This window comes from Pelobates fuscus, chromosome 4 (assembly GCF_036172605.1).
Source record: "Pelobates fuscus isolate aPelFus1 chromosome 4, aPelFus1.pri, whole genome shotgun sequence".
NCBI lineage: Eukaryota > Metazoa > Chordata > Amphibia > Anura > Pelobatidae > Pelobates > Pelobates fuscus.
The window spans coordinates 248,276,285-248,300,765 of NC_086320.1; the positions used below are offsets into that span (position 1 = coordinate 248,276,285).

At 42.9% G+C, this 24,481-nt stretch overlaps 1 protein-coding gene across 2 annotated transcripts in view; it reads left to right on the plus strand.

The window, feature by feature from the left end:
- Positions 1-24,481, plus strand: part of STAC (SH3 and cysteine rich domain) — a 411,447-nt gene that overhangs the window by 257,663 nt on the left and 129,303 nt on the right. For both annotated transcript variants that reach the window (XM_063452039.1, XM_063452040.1), the window contains exon 5: positions 13,637-13,752. In XM_063452039.1, the coding sequence (XP_063308109.1) occupies positions 13,637-13,752 (116 nt within the window). The remainder of the gene's footprint in view (positions 1-13,636; positions 13,753-24,481) is intronic.

Below are 24,481 nucleotides of genomic sequence, written 5' to 3' on the forward strand. Positions count from 1 at the left end.
GGGACCACTAACCGAAGCATAATGCAGAGAAAAAAGGGGGTAATACCTATTGGGCCCTAGAACCCTAATTGCCAGTACACTATTACTATTCCAGGGAAGGTAAGAGATGAATAACTATGTGAGCAGGTGTATGTACCTGGTAGTATGGTATTGAACCTGACAATCCGTATAGGTTTTTAGTAGTAACTGTAACCTGAATGGATAAAACCGTATGGCATAAGGAAATGTGGCATAGACCAAGCTTATCTTAATACGTACAGTATATGTGAAAAGTAAAGTGCCGTGATGTGTAAATATTAAACATCGTAGACATACTGGTTAAATATGTATCAATCTTAACCCATTAAGTGCCGTATGTACAAGTGAAAATGTGGTCTGTCCCCAGCTTGTAAGTTGTATGTCCCCTTGCTAGGGGAAAGTCTGTTGTGTGAGCAGCGTGCTGTGAAAAATGTATGTGAACTATATTACCAGTTACGTATATACAGATGCGTCTGCTACTGTGTAATAATATATGTATTTATACCAGATGTTGATATAGTGCTTGCTATGTGAATTGTTGTATGTCTTATTGAATGGTAGGGGGTCAGTGAACATGGTGTTGCAAAATGCAAGTGCACTGGAGATCTGCCGAGTGCCCTATAGGTGGCAGTGTAGTTGGATACGGATTGGTATGTGAAATGTTGTTTGTCTGTTGACCTATAGGTGTCAGTGTTTTGGTGTTTGTAAAACCCCATGAAAATTGTCAATGTACTTGACAGACCTGTAGGTGGCAGTGTTGATAGAACCACTGTTGGTCTTGATGTGAAATGTAAATTATTGTGAATTAAACCTGAAGTTGAGCCCGTGCTGGAGTTTAATTTACGGTTTATGGCTATGTTTAAAACAATCTTATGTGTAATTTATATTGGCTGGTAAATTGTATATGACATGTGAAGACAGTTTTGCTGTTGACCAGTAGGGGTCAGAAATGCTGATGTATGTTAAAATACCATTTAACCCCTTAAGGACCAAACTTCTGGAATAAAAGGGGATCATTACATGTCACACATGTCATATGTCCTTAAGGGGTTGATCCTACCGTTTGACAGATAGGAGTCAGTATAAAAGCGAAAATGCTGTAGTTAGTTTGTTTGCTTATGAAGTGAAATAAAGTCTGAGAAGCCTGTAGTATACCGATTGACCGGTAGGGGTCAGCATGTAGGCGAAAATGCCGTGGTTAGTTGGTTTGTACATGAAATGCAATAATCTCTGAGAAGCCTGTAGTACACTGAATGACCGGTAGGGGTCAGTGTGTAAGCACAAATGCAGTGGTTCGTTGGTTTGTACATGAAATGCAATATTGTCTGAGAAGCCTGTAGTACACTGAATGACTGGTAGGGGTCAGTTTGTAGGTGAAAATGCAGTGGTTTATTGTTTTGTACATGAAAAGCAAAAACGTCCTAGAAGCCTGTAGTACACCGAATGACTGATAGGGGTCAGTGTGTAGGTGAAAAATGCAGTGGTTTGTTAGTTTGTACATGAAATGCAATAATGTCTGAGAAGCCTGTAGTACACCGAATGACTGATAGGGGTCAGTGTGTAGGTGAAAAATGCAGTGGTTTGTTGATTTGTACATGAAATGCGATAATGTCTAAGAAGCCTGTAGTATACCAAAAAACGGTAGGGGTCAGTGTGTAGGTGAAAATGCAGTGGTTTATTGGTTTGTACATGAAAATGCAAAAAACGTCTAAGACGGCTGTAGTACACCAAATGACCGATAGGGGTCAGTGTGTAGGTGAAAAATGCGGTGGTTGGTTGGTTTTTACATGAAATGCAATAATGTCTGAGAAGCCTGTAGTACACTGAATGACCGGTAGGGGTCAGTGTGTAGGCGAAAATGCAGTGGTTCGTTGGTTTGTACATGAAATGCGATAATGTCTAAGAAGCCTGTAGTACACCCAAAGACCAGTAGGGGGTTTAAACAAATGAAATGCATGAACTTGCAATGGTTTTAGAACAGACTTAGACAAACACACACACACTAACAGACACACACACACTAACAGACACACACACTAACAGACACACACACACACACTAACAGACACACACACTTACAGACACACACACTTACAGACACACACACTAACAGACACACACACTAACAGACACACACACACACACACTAACAGACACACACACACACTGACACACTAACAGACACAAACACTGACACACACACACTAACAGACACAGACACACACTAACAGACACACACTCACCCACCCACATTAACACATGTTTTTTAAATTTATTTTTTTTAACACATTTTTTTTACATTTATTTTTTTATTTATTTTTAACACATTTTTTGTAAAAAAAAATTTTAACACGTTTTTTTAAATTTATTTTTAACACTTTTTTTTATTTATTTTTAACACCCCCCCCCGCCTCCTTACCTTTGGGAATGCTGGGGAGGGGGGGGGGGGTGTCTCTTCCTCCCTGGTGGTCCAGTGGCTGCTGGGCGATCGGGCGGCACTGCCTGGCCGGCCGGCGAGGGAGCACTTCCCCTGAGCTGTCTGCTCAGCTCCCTCGCGCGCCTCAGAGTGAGGCTGGGAGCCGGAATATGACGTCATATTCCGGCTCCGCCTCCCAGCCTCACTCTGCGGCTGGCGAGGGAGCTGAGCAGACAGCTCAGGGGAAGTGCTCCCTCGCCGGCCGCCCGCCCGCCCGCCCGCCAGGCAGTGCCGCCCGATCGCCCAGCAGCCCGCCGGCATGTCTGTTAGCCGCAAGGCTAACAAGACATTTGCCTTGGGCATTTGGGGGCGGCTTTTTTTGCCGCCCCCTGGAAAATGCCGCCCAAGGCAAATGCCTTGTTTGCCTCGCGGCTAATACACCCCTGGCTGGATTCCTGACACATTACTGCTTAGAAAACCTCATGGAGTAATCAGGTAAAATGGCGTCTGATTGACCCGGAAGTGGAAATCATTCTGATGCTGACCTCAAGCGATATGAGTCAGGTAAGGGGTGTCCCTTATATAGGGGAGTGAATTAATTTAAGCCCCTCCCACAAATACAGGCCAAATGGCCTTAATACATATGAAAACGAAAAATAATACCGGCACTCTAGGTCTTCCAAAGATTGTTGGTTTATTGTAAATCAATCCAGAGGGTCAACGTTTCAGCTCTCGTTTGGAGCTTTCATCAGGACACATAAAAATCATATTAAAAAATGACAAGCTTAAATAGGACTAGAAATCACAGACACTCACCAAACAACAATTGCTGCTTGTTTCCTCCGATGCATGGCGTCTATTCGGCGCTTCTGCGCATGCGCGCCATTACAGGAATTGTTTCCCCGTCATAGATCAGCTTGGGTCCTTCACGTGACCCGTCTACGTCACGTTGCCATAGTAGCCGCAGAAAATTGGAACATTCTGAGACAAGACCCAACTTTGCCTAAACAACTAACACAACAACCAATGTTTTGCTTCAAGAAAAATAAAATAATTTGAGGGATATGCTGGTGAAGACGGACCCGATCCACTGTTATAATCCGACAGCGGTGGCAAAGAAGAACAATGGCTGCGTGAGATGTCTGGGATGCGTGACCTGTGGCCATATTATTCCAGCTAAGACCTTTTCCCATCCCCATATGGGTAAGGTTTATAAAATATCTCATTGAATACATTGTCGCACATAATTTGTGATCTATAAGCTTACATGTCCATGTGGAATAAGCTATATAGGAAAAACAGAGACAGCTCTCTGCGAGAGAATAAGGGGCCACAGGTCTAGCATCCGTCTTGCCTACCGTGATGGAAAGACGGATAAGCCTGTGGCCAGACATTTCCTAGATGCTTGGCCATTGACCATATTCCAGAAATGGTGGTGATAGAGGGAAACTGTTGTTACAGCGAGAAACATTCTGGACAATAGAACTGAATACATTATCCCCTAAAGGTCTCAACGAAAAATGCTCCTTCGGTTCGTTTTTATAAACATCTCTTTCTGTAATCACCATTTTCCATAACCATTATTATTCATTATTATTGGTTAAGTATATATTGATATAATCAACCTAAATATCTTTTCTTTGCTTCTCTCTCCTTTATATTGTTTCTTTTAAAGGGACACTATAGTCACCTGAACAACTTTAGCTTAATGAAGCAGTTTTGGTGTATGGAACATGCCCCTGCAGCTTCACTGCTCAATCCTCTGCCATTTAGGAGTTAAATCCCTTTGTTTATGAACCCTAGTCACACCTCCCTGCATGTGAGTTGCACAGCCTTCCAAAAACACTTCCTGTAAAGAGAGCCCTATTTAGGCTTTCTTTATTGCAAGTTCTGTTTAATTAAGATTTTCTTATCCCCTGCTATGTTAATAGCTTGCTAGACCTTGCAAGAGCCTCCTGTATGTGATAAAAGTTCAGTTTAGAGATTGAGATACACTTATTTAAGGTAAATTACATCTGTTTGAAAGTGAAACCAGTTTTTTTTTTTCATGCAGGCTGTGTCAATCATAGCCAGGGGAGGTGTGGCTAGGGCTGCATAAACAGAAACAAAGTGATTTAACTCCTAAATGACAGTGAATTGAGCAGTGAAATTGCAGGGGAATGATCTATACACTAAAACTGCTTTATTTAGCTAAAGTAATTTAGGTGACTATAGTGTTCCTTTAATTATATTATTTTGTATAGTATTGTGCTAACAGTATGTACAAAGTTGTCATTAGACACTCACCCAGTTGACTCTTTAAATAGTCTTGACATTATCTGAATATTCATTTATTACTTAGCATAATTGTTACGCTTTTGCAACTTCATAGTCTAAAGATTCCACTAAACTATAGTTCAAATATTTCACTATATTGATATTGAGTATATACACAGTACCACTTACAATTAACATAGTTTTATTGGCACTTTATTAATCATGAACCTTTTAATAGGAATAGGTTGACACCATTACTACTGTTTTTTGTTTTTATTTTAATTTTTTTATTATTTTTTATTTTATTTTATATCACAACATGTATATAATCACCCCACATACAATATAGACGGATTGATAGCTATTTGTATATTACTACATAGAGTTTATATTTTACAATCCATATCACTATACACCATGTATTTTTCACATATAAGACAAACAGAGCATACATACATATAGAATCATTAGACTGTGTAAAGATCTTTATATAGATAGATGTGCAAGAGAAAAGCATTTATAGAACTCAATATTTATTTAGTTATTTGTTTTTTTATGTATTCATAATTTTAATCCCCCCATGAATGGCGATCTCGGCAGCTAACAATAGGAACATATCCCCGGTCTATCCTCTGGGCAGACTTGTCACTGATAGGAGGAGTAGTTCTCCCCATGGCATATGGAGACACAATGTTCCCTATAGCCGCAGTGTTTTCTGCGGCTACTATGGCAACGTGACGTAGCCGGGTCACGTGAAGGACCCCAGCTGATCTATGACGGGAAAAAAATTCCTGTAATGGCGCGCATGCGCAGAAGCGCCGAATAGACGCTGTGCATCGGAGGAAACAAGCAGCAGCTGTTGTTTGGTGAGTGTCTGTGATTTCTAGTCCTAGAAAGCTTGTCATTTTTAATATGATTTTTATGTGTCCTTATGAAAGCTCCAAACGGGAGTTGAAACGTTGATGTCACAAACGCACCCTACTCAAAGCGTGTGCGTGACGTAGTTGTGGTGGTAAAAGGGTTAAAGTACACTATTTGTCTGCACTAGACCGGAAATAATGACAAAATCCCCCTTTTAACACCATCCACACTTAAACATAATAATATAACTATTACTATCTTAACGCTGCCACCACCAAGACAATTTAAAAATGGGGTGCCTTGGTCCCCCAGGTAAATCAACAATAAAACCCACCAAATATTACTTGGCACAATATCTATGTAATTACAAAAGTACTAACTAGTCTCTTCAGGTAACGTGATTCTTAACCAGACAAAGGTAGAACTTAATAAATTAATGTTTATTATGATCAAAAATAGTCACAGTGCATATAACAATATATAATAAACAAATTATTTACACCAACAGCATTTTAAAAACAAAAAGGATAAAATAACAGAAGTCCTAATTACTCACTTAGGTTTTTCAAAGTACAACTTCTGTCCAGGGGGTCTCTGGCAAGGAAGGATGATGGTGCCTCACTCAAAATTAGATCTTGGCCCCAAGCAAGTACACCACCACCCTTCAGGATCACAGGAGATATACCCTGTGGAATTATCACACCCCACCCAGGGGCGTACCTATAGTGATTCTAAGTGACCACCTCCTTTGTTCCAGAAACAACAAGCCAAATATAACCTTTTGGGTTTTATCTCCTCTACTGTACTTGCCACAGAAATAATAATTGCCTCTATGAATTTGTTATTGTTTTCCCATTACATAGACATGTTGCACGCCCCACCTGTGATCCAATAGGACAGACATCACAATTCCTGCCACACGGTTTAAGTTGTGCAACTCATGTTTAGGCTTAATTAAAAGATTGGGCTTGCCCCATTCCAAATATAATAAAAATGAGGCTTTATTATTATTCTGTGGGGTAAATATGAATGTTTTTGTCCTTCCTTTGGGTATGATACTGGAGCAAGGCTAATGGCATTTACATATCAAAGAGATTTACTCAGCACTTAATGGTACAGGCCAAATGGATGAAGAGACATTCAGACTTTTCCCAAGTGTAGAACCTCACACCTTGCAGAGCCTTGATTACTTCACATCCATATAAGTAAAATCCTTTCAACATTGCTATGCCATCCACACTTCCCCTTCTGTCATCCGACCTCTGTGGGGGTCCCAGCTTCAAAAGATGTAACCCCTGTTGACCTCAGCAATAGCATCTTCACTATACAAATTACATTAAAGGATAATATTTCATAATGTAATACTAAATTATGCACCCTTGCCATGACAGTTGACCCTCTGGATTGATTTACAATAAACCAACGATCTTTGGAAGACCTAGAGTGCCGGTATTATTTTTCGTTTTTGTATACTGCAATTTGACTGGGCACCAGGCAATATTTATATATATGGTTGGAGTGCTGGAATTTTCAATTTTTCTACATATATATATGTGTATGGAAAGGCGGAACCTGGAGTTGTGGGAGGGGTTGATCCAGCCTATATAAACCCAAACCTACCTTCATACCATGGCGACGTCAATGGGTCACTTCCGTTATCGCCAGAAGAATTTCCCTTGTGGTTTCCCACAAGGCCTACCATCTCCAGACGCCGCCTCTGTCTTAGGCAGTTTGTGTGTTTGTGTGGCAGCGGTCCTACCTACTTCCTGGCTTCAGCAGTTCGTGTGTTTTGTATGGTAGCCGTCCTACCAACTTCCTGGCTCAGGTTGTATCTCGAGTTCCGGACAAGGTTTTTCTGACCGCCACATACCTGCATTCTGAATCGGCACTTGAACGCTGGTTCCCGCGCTTTCGGGGGTTATTGGACATCACCATACTTCAGTCCAGAGAAATGGCGAGTACTTTGCCGCTCAGGTTCTTATTCCCGGGCCCCTGCTACGATGTACTGTGTGTACCAGGACCTGCTTGATGCAGGCTCTATGGCTACAGTTCTCACTCTGTTGCGATTTTCAGCAAAACACTTGCGTTACATAAATCACTGCAAATACCCACAGGAAAACCTGCTGCTCATAGCAGCCGACAAACATTCCTTCTTACAAGCACTGGCTCGGTTAAATACATTCTAGTTAAACATAGGGACAATGCGTTTTCCTGTCTTAAAGTTAAAGTTTGATATAATTTCTGCATATCAGAAGAATGTATCAGATTCCCTCTGCATGTTCATATTCATATCCTTTCAGGCACGAATGCAGTTATACAAACCAATTTAACATCATCAAGTACTCAGTATTCATATAGTACAGACCCGTACGGCTAAATCTCTCCTTCCCATTATTATCATACATTTCATTCGGCTTAATTCATGTTACTTAGGTCTATACAAATAACATAGCTCAACACCACAACCTACCGTGGGAAGCGCAAACTACACCGTAATACTAAATATATCACAACGGTGCTCACAGTCATATGTTACTGGGAAAATATGTTATAGACACGTATCAAGTTTATCATTTACGCAGTAATCAAACATTGGTTTACTCTGGTCACAAGAATTGTCTTGTACATACATAAATTCACTGGCATGTTCATTACGTACGTTCAAAATCCAGTTCAATACTTTCTCATTTCCCAACCAGTCACATAGATTTATCTTGTATACACAGAACGTTAAGACCTGGGAGGGGTTTGGGGGTGGGGGGGATGCAGCAGTTATAACCTTGGCAATTTAGGGGGGCGGGGCCTGACTGCCAAGATGGCCGGACGTGCTCCATGAGGGCTCCCATGCCAACGAGCACAAATCGGGATACCCAGAGAGATCCGACCATGTTAACGGCTCAAAATGCCCAGAACCAGGTGCAGGACCTCACGGGGCACACAGCGATACCTGTCCCACGTCGACAAGCCACGGGAGCACCTTTACCGGCCATGCGGCCTACACTGGAGCGGAGCCTGGGGCGAAGGGGAGGCGGCCGATCCCTCAGCACAGGTCCTGCTCACACGTCCCACTCGGAGGTTACCCCGCTGCCCCCCCCCCCCCCTCTGGACCGGCGGGGGATATCCCGGTCCTCGCTGGGGACGGCAACCCCCACAACGCGAATCCACAAAGCGATGAAACTCCCGCAAGCACGGGAACACAGAGGTGCAGACAAGATGGCGGTGAGAAGAAGCGCTCTCCCCACACCGCCCAAATGCACCCTTACATTCTTCTACCGACTCCGCACCTTAAACGAGCACTGCAAAGTGTAGCGGCGTGGATCTGCCCGGCTACCCGGCGCCTCCTGAGTAGTGGCCCGTTCAGAGCCCCCAGACAACGCCTTCCCCAGAGCTCCTTACAGCGGGAAAAGCTGACAGGCCTCCCAAGCACCGGCCGTCGCCCTCCTGAGCACCAGGATGGGACCAAGCCTGCACACCTAACCTGCCACTCGGCAACGCCGGATTCCTCCGGCCAAAGAGACAAAACCCAGCGCTCAAGTCTTCGAGAGAAAGAGGCTCCAAACCAGGCTGGTGGCGACCTCCTGCTACAGTACCAACTCCGCAAATACCCGGGGCCTACCTGTCAAGCCTCCAGGGTAGGCGTCGGCTGACTGGGATATTAAGCACCAGGAGTGGACTGCACTCTTGAAGGGACAATACGGGGCCCCACAGTACTCCCAGGATCCCTAAGTGTAACTACCTGTTCACACTGATAAACTCACAGACGAACAACCTAGCCAAATTGATTCTGAACTGCACATCTGACTCTCTTTTCTCATTGCTTGGTACTCTTGTAAGCCTGTTTCACGAGATTGTTAAACACGCACGTACTACCATATGTCCAGGCTTTTTAGTGCACTAGGATGGAGGTGAGAGTAATACCGCGCGTAGCATAAATACCTACCAGCCGCTTTTAGAACTAGATATTTGCTAATACAAGCAACATGGCACAGGGCTACATAGTTGACTAACTATTACTGTATTTAAGGCTCAGCGTTTTGATTTAACTTACTCGCTAAACTTACCTTTATACCTATCTTAACTCAGCCTGCGACCCTATGACCTTACGGTCTCCAGCGACAGCTAATACAATGTTCAATGTATTAATTCAATGATTAAAAGTCCAACTCCCAGTTTTTGCTTTAGCGACCAGCTGAGTCCTCAACTAAGAGGTACACTGAGTAACCTGCCTGCTTAATTTAAAATTAGAACACCTCTACAAGTTTCTACCTAGCGTCTGACACAGCATATTACCCTACTACATAGAAAACAAAAGCGTTGTTTTTATATGTTATGTTTTTCAAACTCTCTAAGCGATGTACATCATAGTTGTTCATGTTTTTACTTAAAATTTGTGTGCAAGATCTCATGTTTACCCCTATGTTCAAACTATGTCTAACGTGCTAGAGGACTGCCTTTGGGGTACCTCCTAAGCAACTGTTATTACTATGCGCACTGCAAAAATAAATAATTAAAAAAAAATAACCTTGGCAATTTAGAAATACTTATTAAAGCAAAAACAAACTCCATACTTTCAGTACGGGCGTCTTAGAGGTTAATGTCAGTAAAAAGGGTATAGGTAAACCCAGTACAGAGTCTTTACATGTCATAAATATGGTTAATTCCAGTCAGAACTACTACCAGTCTACTGTACCGGCTCAGACAGATCAACAAGCGTCTACCCGTATACGCGATCTGTAACTCATATATTCATCCCGCAAATTACATTGCTTAGTAGTTCTGGCATCCAGATAACGCAAACAGCTCCTCTCAGTTCAAATAAGCAATAGGCCGTACAAACCTAGTAATACAATCATACACAACAAACATGCTAACCCATGCAAACCAAAGTAGAACAACAACCACATGCATACATTGCTAAGAGTATATAATATATAGTACGGAAAAAAACATATATTAAGGCTTCACTCTGCTTTTTCTGTTCCCACGTTGTGCTTATTTAGGCATTGCGTCTGACCCACGTTAGGCCCTTATATACGTTTACGTTCATATAGCGACTTTTGTAGTACTATCCGCTTTCCAGCTTTTTACAATTACTCCATTAGGCCACTGGTAATTCATTAATGGGGTTACTATACATTATTTTGGCGACCCTTTAAGTGGGATTACAGTACATTCAGTTTCTAATTATACCATTCAGGGATTTATACCAGCTTAAATATTGTATCTTCCAGGTTAATCTGTTCAGGTGTACTCTTTCATTTCGGTAGCAATTCAGGTTATAATACTGATCATCCTTCTGTTACAGTAATAACCCCGAACAAGCTGGTCATGCTCTAGAGCGGCTCACAGCAGTAGTTTAATTAACTCACCATAGTAATCAGTTGATTTCAGTCAGCCATAGCATCACTTCCCACATACGATACTAGGTCCTCCCGAAGCCATTTTGACTTTTACCACACACAATTATATTTAGTCCCCTATATGGACAGATGTCGCAACCAACTGAATTAAAGTTTTGTCATGCTTAAAATTGGGTATATACAAAGTTAAACAACGTTAATTTTAACTGCTATATACATTGATTTAGTTATTTGTTACGTAATGGTCGTTGGTGTTGGTTACTTCCAATACATTTGTAGCACGTTTACATACTACCGGAATTATCAGTACACATTATGTTCCATGTAAACACTTTCATCACAGGTTATCATTAACATTGCTTTTATTACCTAAAATTTCTGTCTTTCCAACACCGCTTCTCCCTTATCCGCCTCCATGCTATCCAAATTCATATTAGGCCAACACCGGCCTACGTGGCGGGCAGTTACCTGCCAACAATACGGTCTCGTTACAGGTTCACATTTCACATATAATCTACAGTTTATCATTATTAGAATTTTATGTATGACATGCTGTATAGGCCAACCCCCGGAGTGGATAAGGAGCGGGGAGCATGACTGCTGCCTGGAGAGGTTGGCATGGCAACATGCGATACAATGTTTGGGATGCCTCTGGACCAGGGACACTGGGAAAAGACTTACCAGACCACTGGAGAGCATGCTGAGGGAACCTGGCAGTGCTGTTTCTGGTCATCCTGTGGAAATAAAACTGCAGTTAATATTTTTAAAACTTCAGTTAATATTTTAAAATCATGGCTCAAGTCCCTGAAATGCCCAGAGAGGCTCTACTTACTATCTTGCAGGACTTCCAGAGTCCTATGCTGCGCTGCTGTACAGTGTCCAAGATGCCCAGGAGTCTCAGGAGGGACTACCAGAGGACGTCGGGCCCACCGTTCCAGGCCGCCATTTAGATTGACCCCCAGTTCGGAGATCCAGGGCTGTGCCACCAACTATTACCTGTCCGGGGCCGAGTGAGGCTGGTCCCCTGAGGAGGAATCCGGGTAAAGGTAGGAGAAGGAGCGGTGAGAGGAGGGCCAGGTGTCGGACGGTCCGGTCGGGGCCTAGCCATTAAGATGGCGGATCCCAAGATGGCGCTGCTGGTGAAGTGAGGTGAGGTCTCGGAGTCCTCACCCTTCTTTTCTGGCTGCGGCGGAAGTGACGTAGGAACACTAGTGGCGCCTACGTGACGTCTGCGTGTCGGGGAGCGCCGACGTCACAGGCCACTGCTGAACCCGGAAGTCCAGGTGAAGATGTAAGTGGGGATTCCGGAACTGAGCCCCGCTGGCCATAGCCACTTTCAGGGGGCCAGCGGGGCATAGTGCATGCGGCCCGGCGGAGAAACTCACCAGTGCCTATCTGGCCAGCCAGGGAGCAGAGAGGGACGCAGGATTCCCCTCATGATGACCACACCAGAAGACCTGAGGCTGAATTGTCAGCCAGGGAGGAGAAAGGGACGCAGGATTCCCCTCCAAACACCCACCCCAGAAGATATGGAGCTGGGGGTGAGCGACTGGGCCCCTGGAGGGGCAGCAGGCAGGCTGGCCGCAGTACCTATACTGCCAGATGGATTGGATGTGGAGCTGATTGACAGACACCTGCTCCAGAACCGTGAGTTGGAGTGCGCTCGCGCTTGGTTAGGGGCAGAGGGGGACTCAGGGCTAGAACAAGGGGGTCAAGGGGAAGTAGTAAAATTACTGCACTTAGTGTTAGATCGCTTGGGGCCAAGGGGGATTGTTGGCGTACAGTAGGTGGTACTTCAGTGGGGCTGGTGTGTGACCTCGCCCCCCTGGGGATGCATGTGTCATTGGAGGTGAGGGAAAAGATCCTTAAGGGCGAGTATGTATAAACTCAAACCTACCTCCATACCGGGCCGACGTCAATGGGTCACTCCACCCACCGCTCCCTATTTTACAATTACATCATGGTGGGCCCACTTTATTTACAGGCCTGCCCGAACGTCGGTTTCGGCAAACCACAACCGACTTTAGTAAATATAATGGTTAACACCTACTCGGCTTATTTTCCCGACATAGGTGTCAATTTGATAAGCCAAATGCTTCTATACTAAATATTCCAAGTGATTTATCTACCAGAGTCATCATTCTATAAAGATTTTTTTTTTTTAGATATATCATTGAGTCATTTTTCTAAAGGTATTCAATCATTATAGAGAGCTTATTAAATTGAGTCCAGAGTAAGTAAAAGAGAAGAAACAACGTTCATGTTTCTCCTCCAATAAAGTGTGCCCTGGCTGTGCCAGGACTGAACTAGATTGTGATGTCAATCATTAAATTTTTGATATACATATAAAAGAAAATGGACCATCAGATGAAAAAAGTTAAGACAGTATATAGGTGATTTTAATGTTTTATTCATTGGTTTAATTTCGAGAGAAGTGACAGTTCTTCTTTAAAAGACACTGTACTGTTAGTGGGGTAATACACTTAAACACTTGCTAAATTCTACTATTTATTGAATGAGAAATTATTCTTTCCAATTAACATTGTGTTTAAACAAACAGTGAACTAACTTTCACTAGTATTCACAATTATTATTACTAGTAGTTTACATTACTCTTGCTTTGATACATCTAGGAATTAATAGTTTGGGTTTCTTTGATCCAGATGCTATAATACAACATTTTAAGAATTGTCCACTAAACTCTTAAATTACTTTTGTTTTGCAGCATGTGGTAACAAAGTAGACCCTGTCTATGAAACTCTGCGGTTTGGGACCTCTCTGGCACAGAAAAATAAGAAGAGCAGTTCTGGAAGTGGTTCCGACTCACCCAATATGAACTCTGTAATAGTTTGTTTTAATTAATATTCTATGTATTGCTATATTTTATGTTGTAGTGGGTTCAGATAAGAATACTGAAATGTACACTATATAAAATTAGGTGGCCTGAATAGACTTTGTATTCTAAACTATACATCCACAAGGTTATTTGCAGGGCCAGACTGGGAAAAACACTGGCACAGGCATTTTTAAATTATAGTTGCCCAGTAAGACAAGCACGCCCCCTCTCAAAGTGAGTTAGTGAGGTGAACATAGTCAGTTTGGGTTACATTAGAATTTGGTAATCGCACAGTAAACCAGGACAAATACATAAATGAGAAAAGGAAAGTAAAACAAGGATTAGTTAGATAAAAAACAAAAAAGGAAGGTATGTAGAAGAGGATAAAGATCTAGCTGACTGCTTCAATTAATATTTTGTGTTCAGTATTTACAGATGAAAATGAAGGAAAGGGGCCTCAGTTAGGAAAAAGGACAAATTAGTAATTTGTTACATGTGAGTTTAGAGAGGAAGAGGTTCTATTTTAACTGTCAAAAGTAAAGACAAATAAGTCAATGGGACCTGATAGAATACACACAAAGTTATTAAAAGAGCTTAGTGGTGTACTAGCAAAACCATTAACAGATTTATTTAACCAATCATTGTGAACAGGAGTAGTCTCAGAAGATTGGAAGTTAGCGAATGTTGTGCCGATTCACATGAAAGGTAGTAGGGAGGAGTCGGGCAACTATAGGCCAGTAAGCCTTACTTCAGTAGTGGGGAAAGTAATGGAAACCATGTTAAAGGATAGTATTGTTGAACATCTAAAATCACATGGATTTCAAGATCAGAGACAGCATGGGTTTACTAAAGGGAGGTCATGCCAAACTAATCTTATTGATTTGTTTGATTGGGTAACTAAAATAATAGATCAGGGTGGTGCAGTAGACATTGCTTACCTAGATTTCAGTAAGGCTTTTGACACTGTTGCACAGAGAAGGCATATCAATCAACTGCAATTTTTAAAGCGGCACTGTCATGCCGAACTTACCTTTCTTTAATCGATTCCTCTTCTCTTCCTCTCTCAGGATCTATTCTTAATTTCTCCCAAAGTCCCGAAATGCGTCCTAACATGAATGAACAAACTGTTCTCATTCTGTTAGGATGCAATTCAGTAGGTGGTTTTGCCGGTGTTCTATCTAAATGACAAGACGTTCGGGAAAATTGAAAGGAGACTTCTCGGGAACACGGAGGAAAGGTGTGAATTGTGGGAAAATTGCTTTGACCACCGTAAATGAAGCACACTTTGCTCCTCTGCTGATCAGAGATGGTCAGGCGTAGGAAACCTCCATAAGATAAATGGTCCCTACTTTGTCTTATGTTTTAAAGAAAACTAGAGCAGACAGGAAGAAATGAACAGATCCTGAGAGAGAAAGAGAAGTGGAATTGATTAAAGGGAGGGAAGTTCGGCATGACCGTGCCGCTTTAAGTTTGGATTCCAATATTGTTGAATGGGTAAGGCAGTGGCTGAGTGACAGGCAACAGGGGGTTGAAGTCAATGGAGTATATTCGAAGCATGAGCTTGTCACCAGTGGGGTACCTCATGGATCTGTACTTGGACCCATTCTCTTTAATATTTTTAATTTTTTTAATTCTTTATTTTTGTTGTGCAATATGGGTTACAAACATGCCTGTTATGCCACGACAGCAGTCACAGGTTCATCAACGCAAACATTGTCATGGCAAGATTGAGCTGCACATTTTTATAGGTAGATAGGTCTAATAGGTGAGTACGTGTGATCATTGTTAAAAGTATGCAAGTTGTTATAAGTTAGGCTTCTTAACATGCGATGTTGCTCTATGCTTGGTACACTTTAAGAAACATGCGATTTAAGGGAAACAAGCTTAGTTTAGTTATAGGGTTCAAACATCAGAAATACAGTTTAGTTCAAGCTTAAATTGTTAACATAGTGAGTTTTAGATACTATAGCGTGGTCGAACTAGTGTGGTTTAGTTCAAAGACATCGGGTAAACTTCATTGCAGAGCATAGTAACCGGTGGCACTAAGGTACAGCCTGCACATTGTGTGTTATGGTATGTTTAGGTTGTAGGCTGGCTAGTGTATGTCTAGGGTGAGTGGGTCTCGAGAGTAAGTGTTCAGGCAGAGGTGGATAGCCGGTGTCCCAGGTAACCTTAGGGTGGGCCTCTCTCCCATAGTGCCGGTCAGCCGATGCCACGTGTGGGCAAAGTATAGTCCTGTGCCAGTTGCTGGAGCTGCTTGCTCCACGTTCTGGGTGTGTAGAGGAGAGGAGCGGCAGAGAGGGTTGTAGGTTCTCTTGGTGGGTATCTTGGGGTCCTGGCAGTGCCTTGTGCTGATCGGCGTTGTTGCTGACCTTTGCCGGTTCGCTGTGGCAGTGTAGTGGTATCTGCTAGTTTAGGCTCGGCAATCCACCGTCTACCCGGACTGTCTGGATGGGCCTTACACCTCCTGAGTCTGCTTTGGGTTGTTGCTTTCCGACGGGGCTGCCCATGATGTTGTGCCGTGGGAGTCCTTTTTATGAGCTTTGTGCAGGCCTTCTGCAGTCGTGGCGTTGCTCCGTGTGGGCACTGTAGGGTTGGGCCGTGTCTTAAAAGTGGCCATATGGGGAGGGGGGTTTATCCCATCCTTCTTTTTGCCTTTATGCTGAGATCCCTGCAGCATACTGCCAGTTGAAGATTCTGCTTGTGGGGGCCACAGTAGAGCCTTTAGCTTCTTCCAGGTGGCCCTGAATATGCGGTCGTACCTGAGCCCCATCTCTCTCGATCGTGTGCACGGCATTGTAGGATGGGTCGACCGCCATCTTGTGGGCTCCGCCCGTGGCCCCTGGGCTGTGTGGTCCTGTCGCTTGGGCCTTGCGTGGCCGGTTAGCTAGGACCGGGATGTCCCCCGCCGGTCCAGAGGGGGGGGCGGGGGCTCCGAGTCTGTGTTCTCCTTGCCCTCGGCGGCAGGAGAGCGGCCGTCTCTCCCACGGCCGCCATGCCAGTAGACCTCAACGGCGTGTGGGGGTTAGGTCGGGTTGATCGTCGCTTGGAAGGTATCGTTTTGTGTGTCCCGATTTCCACCATCGCTTGGTAGCCCCAATCTGGCTGTTAGGTGCCGTTTTCGTAGGGTTATTTTGCTTTTTTGGGCTCTGGATGCAGGAACTGGCAAGGTTTGCTGCTGCTCAGTTCTGCGGTTCGGTCCCGCCCCCCTCTTTAATATGTTTATTAGTGATATTGCAGGTTTTGATGGTAAGGTACCGTATATACTCGAGTATAAGCCGAGTTTTTCAGCACATTTTTTGTGCTGAAAAACCCCAACTCGGCTTATACTCGAGTCAATTGTCTGTATTATGGCAATTTGCATTGCCATAATACAGACTGGGGGCTGTGGGGGCTGCAGAGAGATGTTACTTACTTTTCCTGCAGCTCCTGTCAGCTCTCTCCTCCTCCGCCGGTCCGTTCAGCTCTTCTGTCAGCTCACAGTGTAAATCTCGTGAGAACCGCGGCTCTCGCGAGATTTACACTGGGAGCTGACCGAGGTGCTGAACGGACCGGCGGAGGAGGAGAGAGCTGACAGGAGCTGCAGGAAAGGTAAGTAACATCTCTCTGCAGCCCCCACAGCCCCCTCCTACACAGTGCCCATCCACTGGACCACCAGGGAAGGAGAGCCCCCCTCCCTGGCCAGCTAGCAAGCAGGGAGGGGGGACTAAAAAAATGTATATATATTAATAATAATAAAAAAATAAAAATAATAATAAAATAAAAAATAATAATAAAATAAAAAAATAATAATAATAAAAAAATTTAATGAAACAAAAAAAAAATTCAAATAATAATTAAAAAATAAAAATGCCCACCCCCCACCAAGGCTCTGCATCACACTCTGCATTACACACACACATGCACACACTGCATTCATACACACACACTGCATTCATACACACACACTGCATTCATGCACACACACTGCATTCATACACACACACTGCATTCATACACACACACTGCATTCATACACACACACACACTGCATGCATACACACACACTGCATTCACACGCTGCATTTCCCACCCTAGTCTTATACTCGAGTCAATAAGTTTTCCCAGTTTTTTGGGGTAAAATTAGGGGCCTCGGCTTATATTCGGGTCGGCTTATACTCGAGTATATACGGTATGTCTTATTGCTGATGATACCAAGATATGGAACAGGGTTGATGTTCCAGGAGGGATAAGCCAAATGGCAAATGATTTAGGTGAACTAGAAAAATGGTCAGAATTGTAGCAACTGACATTTATTGTGGATAAGTGCAAGATAATGCATCTTGGATGTAAAAACCCAAGGGCAGAGTACAGAATATTTGATAGTCCTAACCTTGAATTCTGAGTAAAGGGTTTTAGAGGTGATTATTTCTGATGACTTAAAGGTAGGCAGATGTAATAGAGCAGCAGGAAATGCTAGCAGAATGCCTGGTTGTATAGGGAGAGGTATTAGCAGTAGAAAGATGGAAGCGCTCATGCCATTGCATACTTCTTATATATCACTTTGTTCAGAACAAACAGGGCTTTCGTGTCACATCAAAACATGGGCAATGTTTGTGACTAAGTGGCTGCTAAAAAAGAGTGGAAATACCCCATTTGCTAATCTGTCAATTTCAATGTGAAAAAAAACAGAAATAAAAGCCTTATATTTGACTCTGTAACTTTTGAAAGCACCATAAAACATGTACATCGGGAGTACTGTTATACTCAAGAAACTTTGCTGAACACAAATATTAATGTTTACAATTATTAAAATGTGTCACATCAATTATATTGTCGGTGGAAGTGCAGTTTGTGTGTGAAAAATGCAAAAAACTAAATTTTCACTGACAATATCATCATTGTGATATGTTTTACTGTTTTGAAACACTATTTGTGTTCAGCAAACTTTCCCGAGTAAATGTACAGGTTTGATGGTGTCTTGGAAAGTTACAGGGTTAAATATAGGGCTTGTGAACCAAATTCTCTAGACTTTCTGCCTGGGTTGTCAGGCAGGTCCCTCAAAATGTAATTCATAAAATGACTTAAATATGTAAAAATATGTAAATATATATGTAGAATTTAAATATAAATGCATGTGTTTTTTTCCCAATAATTTTATATATAGCGATAGATACATACATATATGTATGTATAACATCATTCTACATGTATTTTGATTTAAATATATATGTATATTAATATGAAAATACAAAAATTTGGGTCTGATGTGTACTGTAGTCCTTGCTGCCGGCCAAGTAGTGATGGGAGTGAGCGCAGGACTTCTCTTTTTGAATATGAAAATACAGTTAGAATGAAATTAAACAGTTATATATATATATATATATATATATATATATATATTACAATACATTTTTGTTATTTAATTGTTTTCATTGTGTATTTATTGATTATTTTTATTTTTATATATATATATATATATATTAGGTCTTGAAAAAAGTCTGCATAGACTGAAACATCGACTATTGTGTTAATCACTGTGTTTGCTTAATAAAGCAGCAGTTCGAATTTGCTTTACCAATGCTCCAAAGTGCTCTCTAATAGGGGTGTATAAATAAATATATATATATATATATATATATATATATTTATTTATTTATTATTGCCATTTATATAGCGCCAACAGATTCCGTAGCGCTTTACAATATTATGAGAGGGGGATTTAACTATAAATAGGACAATTACAAATAAACTTACAGGAACAATAGGTTGAAGAGGACCCTGCTCAAACGAGCTTACATTCTATAGGAGGTGGGGTGTAAAACACATTAGGACAGGAATTTACAATCAAATAAGGTGGGCTGCCCTTTAGGAGAGGGCAAGAGACAGGTATGTGAGGTAAGGGTTAGTCTTGGAGGCCATAAGCTTTCCTAAAGAGATGGGTTTTAAGGCACTTCTTAAAAGATGCAAGACTAGGGGAGAGTCTGATGGCGGTAGGCAGGCTATTCCATAGGAAGGGAGCCGCCCGCGAGAAGTCCTGCAAGCGCGAGTTGGCCGTACGAGTGCGGACAACGGACAGGAGGTGGTCACGGGCAGAACGGAGAGACCGAGAAGGGACATACCTATGGATCTGTGAGGAGATATAAGAGGGGCTAGAGTTGTTCAGTGCTTTATAGGTGTGAGTTAGTACCTTGAATTGACTCCTATAGCATACAGGAAGCCAATGTAAGGACTGGCAGAGGGGTGAGGTGTGAGAGAAACGACTAGAGAGGAAAATCAATCTAGCAGCAGCATTCATTACGGACTGTAAGGGTGCAGTACGGCTATTGGGGAGACCAATCAGGAGAGGGTTACAATAATCCATGCGGGAAATTACTAGAGCATGGACAAGCTCCTTGGTAGTATCTGGTGCAAGAAAGGGGCGGATGCGGGCTATGTTTTTAAGATGGAATCTACAGGATTTGGCAACATGCTGGATGTGAGGCTCAAAGGTGAGACCAGAGTCAAGTATGACGCCAAGACAGCGCGCTTGCAAGGATGGACTGATGTTGGTACCACAAACTTGGAGGGAGAGCGAAAGAGGAGGATCAGTATTAGGAGGAGGAAAGACAAGGAGCTCAGTTTTTGAGAGATTGAGTTTCAGAAAGCGGGAGGACATCCAGTCAGAGATGGAAGAAAGGCAAGCAGTGACACGTTGCAGGACGGCAGGGGAGAGGTCCGGGGAGGAGAGATATAGCTGGGTGTCATCAGCGTACAGGTGGTAGTGAAATCCAAAAGAGGTAATAAGTTTGCCAAGAGAGGCAGTATAAAGAGAAAATAGAAGGGGACCAAGGACGGAGCCTTGGGGAACTCCAACTGAGACAGGGCAAGGGGAGGAGGTATCATTAGAAAAGGAGACACTGAATGAGCGTTGGGAGAGATAAGAGGAAAACCATGAGAGGACAGAGTCACAGAGACCAAGCGATTGAAGAGTTTGAAGAAGGAGAGCATGATCAACGGTGTCAAAGGCCGCTGAGAGGTCAAGAAGAATTAGTATGGAGTAGTGGCCTTTGGATTTAGCTGCGATTAGGTCGTTAGTAACTTTGATAAGGGCAGTCTCTGTAGAGTGGAGAGGGCGGAAGCCAGATTGAAGAGGGTCAAGGAGAGAGTTGGAATTGAGGAAATGAGACACACGGGTAAAGACAAGTCTTTCCAGAAGCTTTGAGGAAAAAGGGAGCAGGGATATGGGACGGTAGTTAGAGGGGGTGGATGGGTCGAGGGATGGTTTTTTTAGTATAGGTACTACAGTGGCATGTTTAAGGTCAGCAGGGACGATGCCAGAGGAGAGCGAGCAGTTGAAGATGTGTGTTAGAGAAGGCACGAGACAAGTGGAGAGAGATCTAATAAGGTGAGATGGGACAGGATCGAGCGGGCAAGTGGTGGGGCGAGAGGAGCAAAGAAGAGCAGCCACCTCTTGGTCAGTAGCTGGGGAGAATGTCTGAAGGGTAGGAAAGGCATGATCTATGTGTGATTGAGAAACAGAAAGGCAAGGAGGGGAGAATTCTTTCCTTAGCTGTTCAATCTTGTCAGTGAAGTAACATGCGAAGTTATCAGCAGTAAGGTTAGTTTTGGGGGTGGCCACAGCAGGGCGAAGAAGAGAATTAAAGGTGTGAAAGAGACGCCTGGGGTTGCGGGAACATGAACTAATGAGAGTGGAAAAATAGGACTGTTTGGCAAGGGCAAGGGCTGCACTGTATGAACACAATATGAATCTATAATGGAGAAAGTCTGATTGTGTACGAGACTTCCTCCAGGAGCGTTCAGCACAACGGGAGCATCTTTGCAGGTAGCGCGTTGATTTAGTATGCCATGGTAAACAAACACTAGGTAAACAAACAATTAAGAAAAAGTCTTAAAGAATGAACATAAAATGACATGATCACATCAGCTTTAAGCAAAACAAGAACAGAAGATCAGGATGGGAGATATAGGTATCAATTAAGTAGTGATAGTATAGGGAGGGAGATGGAATAGAACACAATTTTAAAATAAGAGTTTAAAGGAAACAGTAATACAGGTATTCTTGAGTAGATCTTCCAGAGATGATACCTCTGCTCTGAAGATTCAGCAGGACTTGGTTGCTTGGGAGTGCTGGGTGTTAATGCTGTTTTAAGGGGCCCAGTCTCTGCTCTGAAGATTCAGCAGGACTTGGTTGCTTGGGAGTGCTGGGTGTTAATGCTGTTTTAAGGGGCCCAGTCTCTGCTCTGAAGATTCAGCAGGACTTGGTTGCTTGGGAGTGCTGGGTGTTAATGCTGTTTTAAGGGGCCCAGTCTCTGCTCTGAAGATTCAGCAGGACTTGGTTGCTTGGGAGTGCTGGGTGTTAATGCTGTTTTAAGGGGCCCAGTCTCTGCTCTGAAGATTCAGCAGGACTTGGTTGCTTGGGAGTGCTGGGTGTTAATGCTGTTTTAAGGGGCCCAGTCTGAAATATAAGGTCTGAGGTTAGAAAAAAAAAGAAATAAAACACACTATTATGGGTGGGGAGACATGGGGCTATTGAGGTAATTAATTAGAGATGAAAAACTAAAAGGAGATAACATTTGGGATAAAAAGATAGGAAGGATCAGATAGGTGAAAGTCATAAACCATGAACATAAATTTACAAGATTATCAGTGAGTAGTAACACTAGGTAAACAAACAATTAAGAAAAAGTCTTAAAGAATGAACATAAAATGACATGATCACATCAGCTTTAAGCAAAACAAGAACAGAAGATCAGGATGGGAGATATAGGTATCAATTAAGTAGTGATAGTATAGGGAGGGAGATGGAATAGAACACAATTTTAAAATAAGAGTTTAAAGGAAACAGTAATACAGGTATTCTTGAGTAGATCTTCCAGAGATGATACCTCTGCTCTGAAGATTCAGCAGGACTTGGTTGCTTGGGAGTGCTGGGTGTTAATGCTGTTTTAAGGGGCCCAGTCTCTGCTCTGAAGATTCAGCAGGACTTGGTTGCTTGGGAGTGCTGGGTGTTAATGCTGTTTTAAGGGGCCCAGTCTCTGCTCTGAAGATTCAGCAGGACTTGGTTGCTTGGGAGTGCTGGGTGTTAATGCTGTTTTAAGGGGCCCAGTCTGAAATATAAGGTCTGAGGTTAGAAAAAAAAAGAAATAAAACACACTATTATGGGTGGGGAGACATGGGGCTATTGAGGTAATTAATTAGAGATGAAAAACTAAAAGGAGATAACATTTGGGATAAAAAGATAGGAAGGATCAGATAGGTGAAAGTCATAAACCATGAACATAAATTTACAAGATTATCAGTGAGTAGTAACACTAGGTAAACAAACAATTAAGAAAAAGTCTTAAAGAATGAACATAAAATGACATGATCACATCAGCTTTAAGCAAAACAAGAACAGAAGATCAGGATGGGAGATATAGGTATCAATTAAGTAGTGATAGTATAGGGAGGGAGATGGAATAGAACACAATTTTAAAATAAGAGTTTAAAGGAAACAGTAATACAGGTATTCTTGAGTAGATCTTCCAGAGATGATACCTCTGCTCTGAAGATTCAGCAGGACTTGGTTGCTTGGGAGTGCTGGGTGTTAATGCTGTTTTAAGGGGCCCAGTCTCTGCTCTGAAGATTCAGCAGGACTTGGTTGCTTGGGAGTGCTGGGTGTTAATGCTGTTTTAAGGGGCCCAGTCTCTGCTCTGAAGATTCAGCAGGACTTGGTTGCTTGGGAGTGCTGGGTGTTAATGCTGTTTTAAGGGGCCCAGTCTCTGCTCTGAAGATTCAGCAGGACTTGGTTGCTTGGGAGTGCTGGGTGTTAATGCTGTGTTATATATATATTTAATATTAATATTAACATACACTTTTAATAATGGTATATATATATATATATATATGTGTGTGTATGTGTGATGTAATTCCAGTAAAATACAAGTTTAGCAGGCTAAGATTGCCACAAGGCATATGTATGTATATGTGTTTGTAGTATCAGTTAGTTAATTACACGTAGCTAAGATACTGTTATCACTGTACTGACCAGGTGCAGGAATGTAAGAACTGGAATTACGCGTCCCTCTCCTTTGTATCAGATGAGCCACGTGGTTAGACCGGATGGATGAGTTTAGACTCTATTTATTAAATAGGTTAAGGGTATGTGTGGGTGTAGTTAATTGTGGGAGGAGCTACAGTGCTATATAAGGAATGTACTCTATGTATTCAGTACTCAGACTTTGCTGTATTTTGGTGACGCTAGTCCCTCTGAGTCCCGATCGGTGATCCAATAAAGAATCTCTTCCTTCCTGAAGAAACCTGTGTCCATCTCTCTGTGCTTGGCTTCCGTCAGTTTCTCCGGTATCATTTGGTGCATTGGCCGGGAAGCTCATCGTTCAACGGTAGCTGAGAGGCAGAGGCGTGAGACGGTCTATCTTTGCCCACGTTCTCTACGGCTGCACCCCTGAACTTCTGCGTGGACCTCCCTTCGTCTCGGCGCCACTGGTCTGTTGTCCAGGAGATCATCGGCCTCTACGTGAGAAGTGCTGGGGTGTCCCCGTCGATGAGTGTGAACTCAGGTTCAGGAACGAGGAGGTAAGACAACTGCTGTTTTAGACGGCAGGACCCACTAGGGGTATACCGATTGTGCGGTAGGCCCAAAGGGGTTTTGAATCTGTGTATCTGCCCCCTCTGTCGGAGGGAAGGAGCGAAGGCGCACCGCTCGATCGAACGCTCTTTAGTCAGACCGTTTGATTTGGTTAGTCAGGCGGG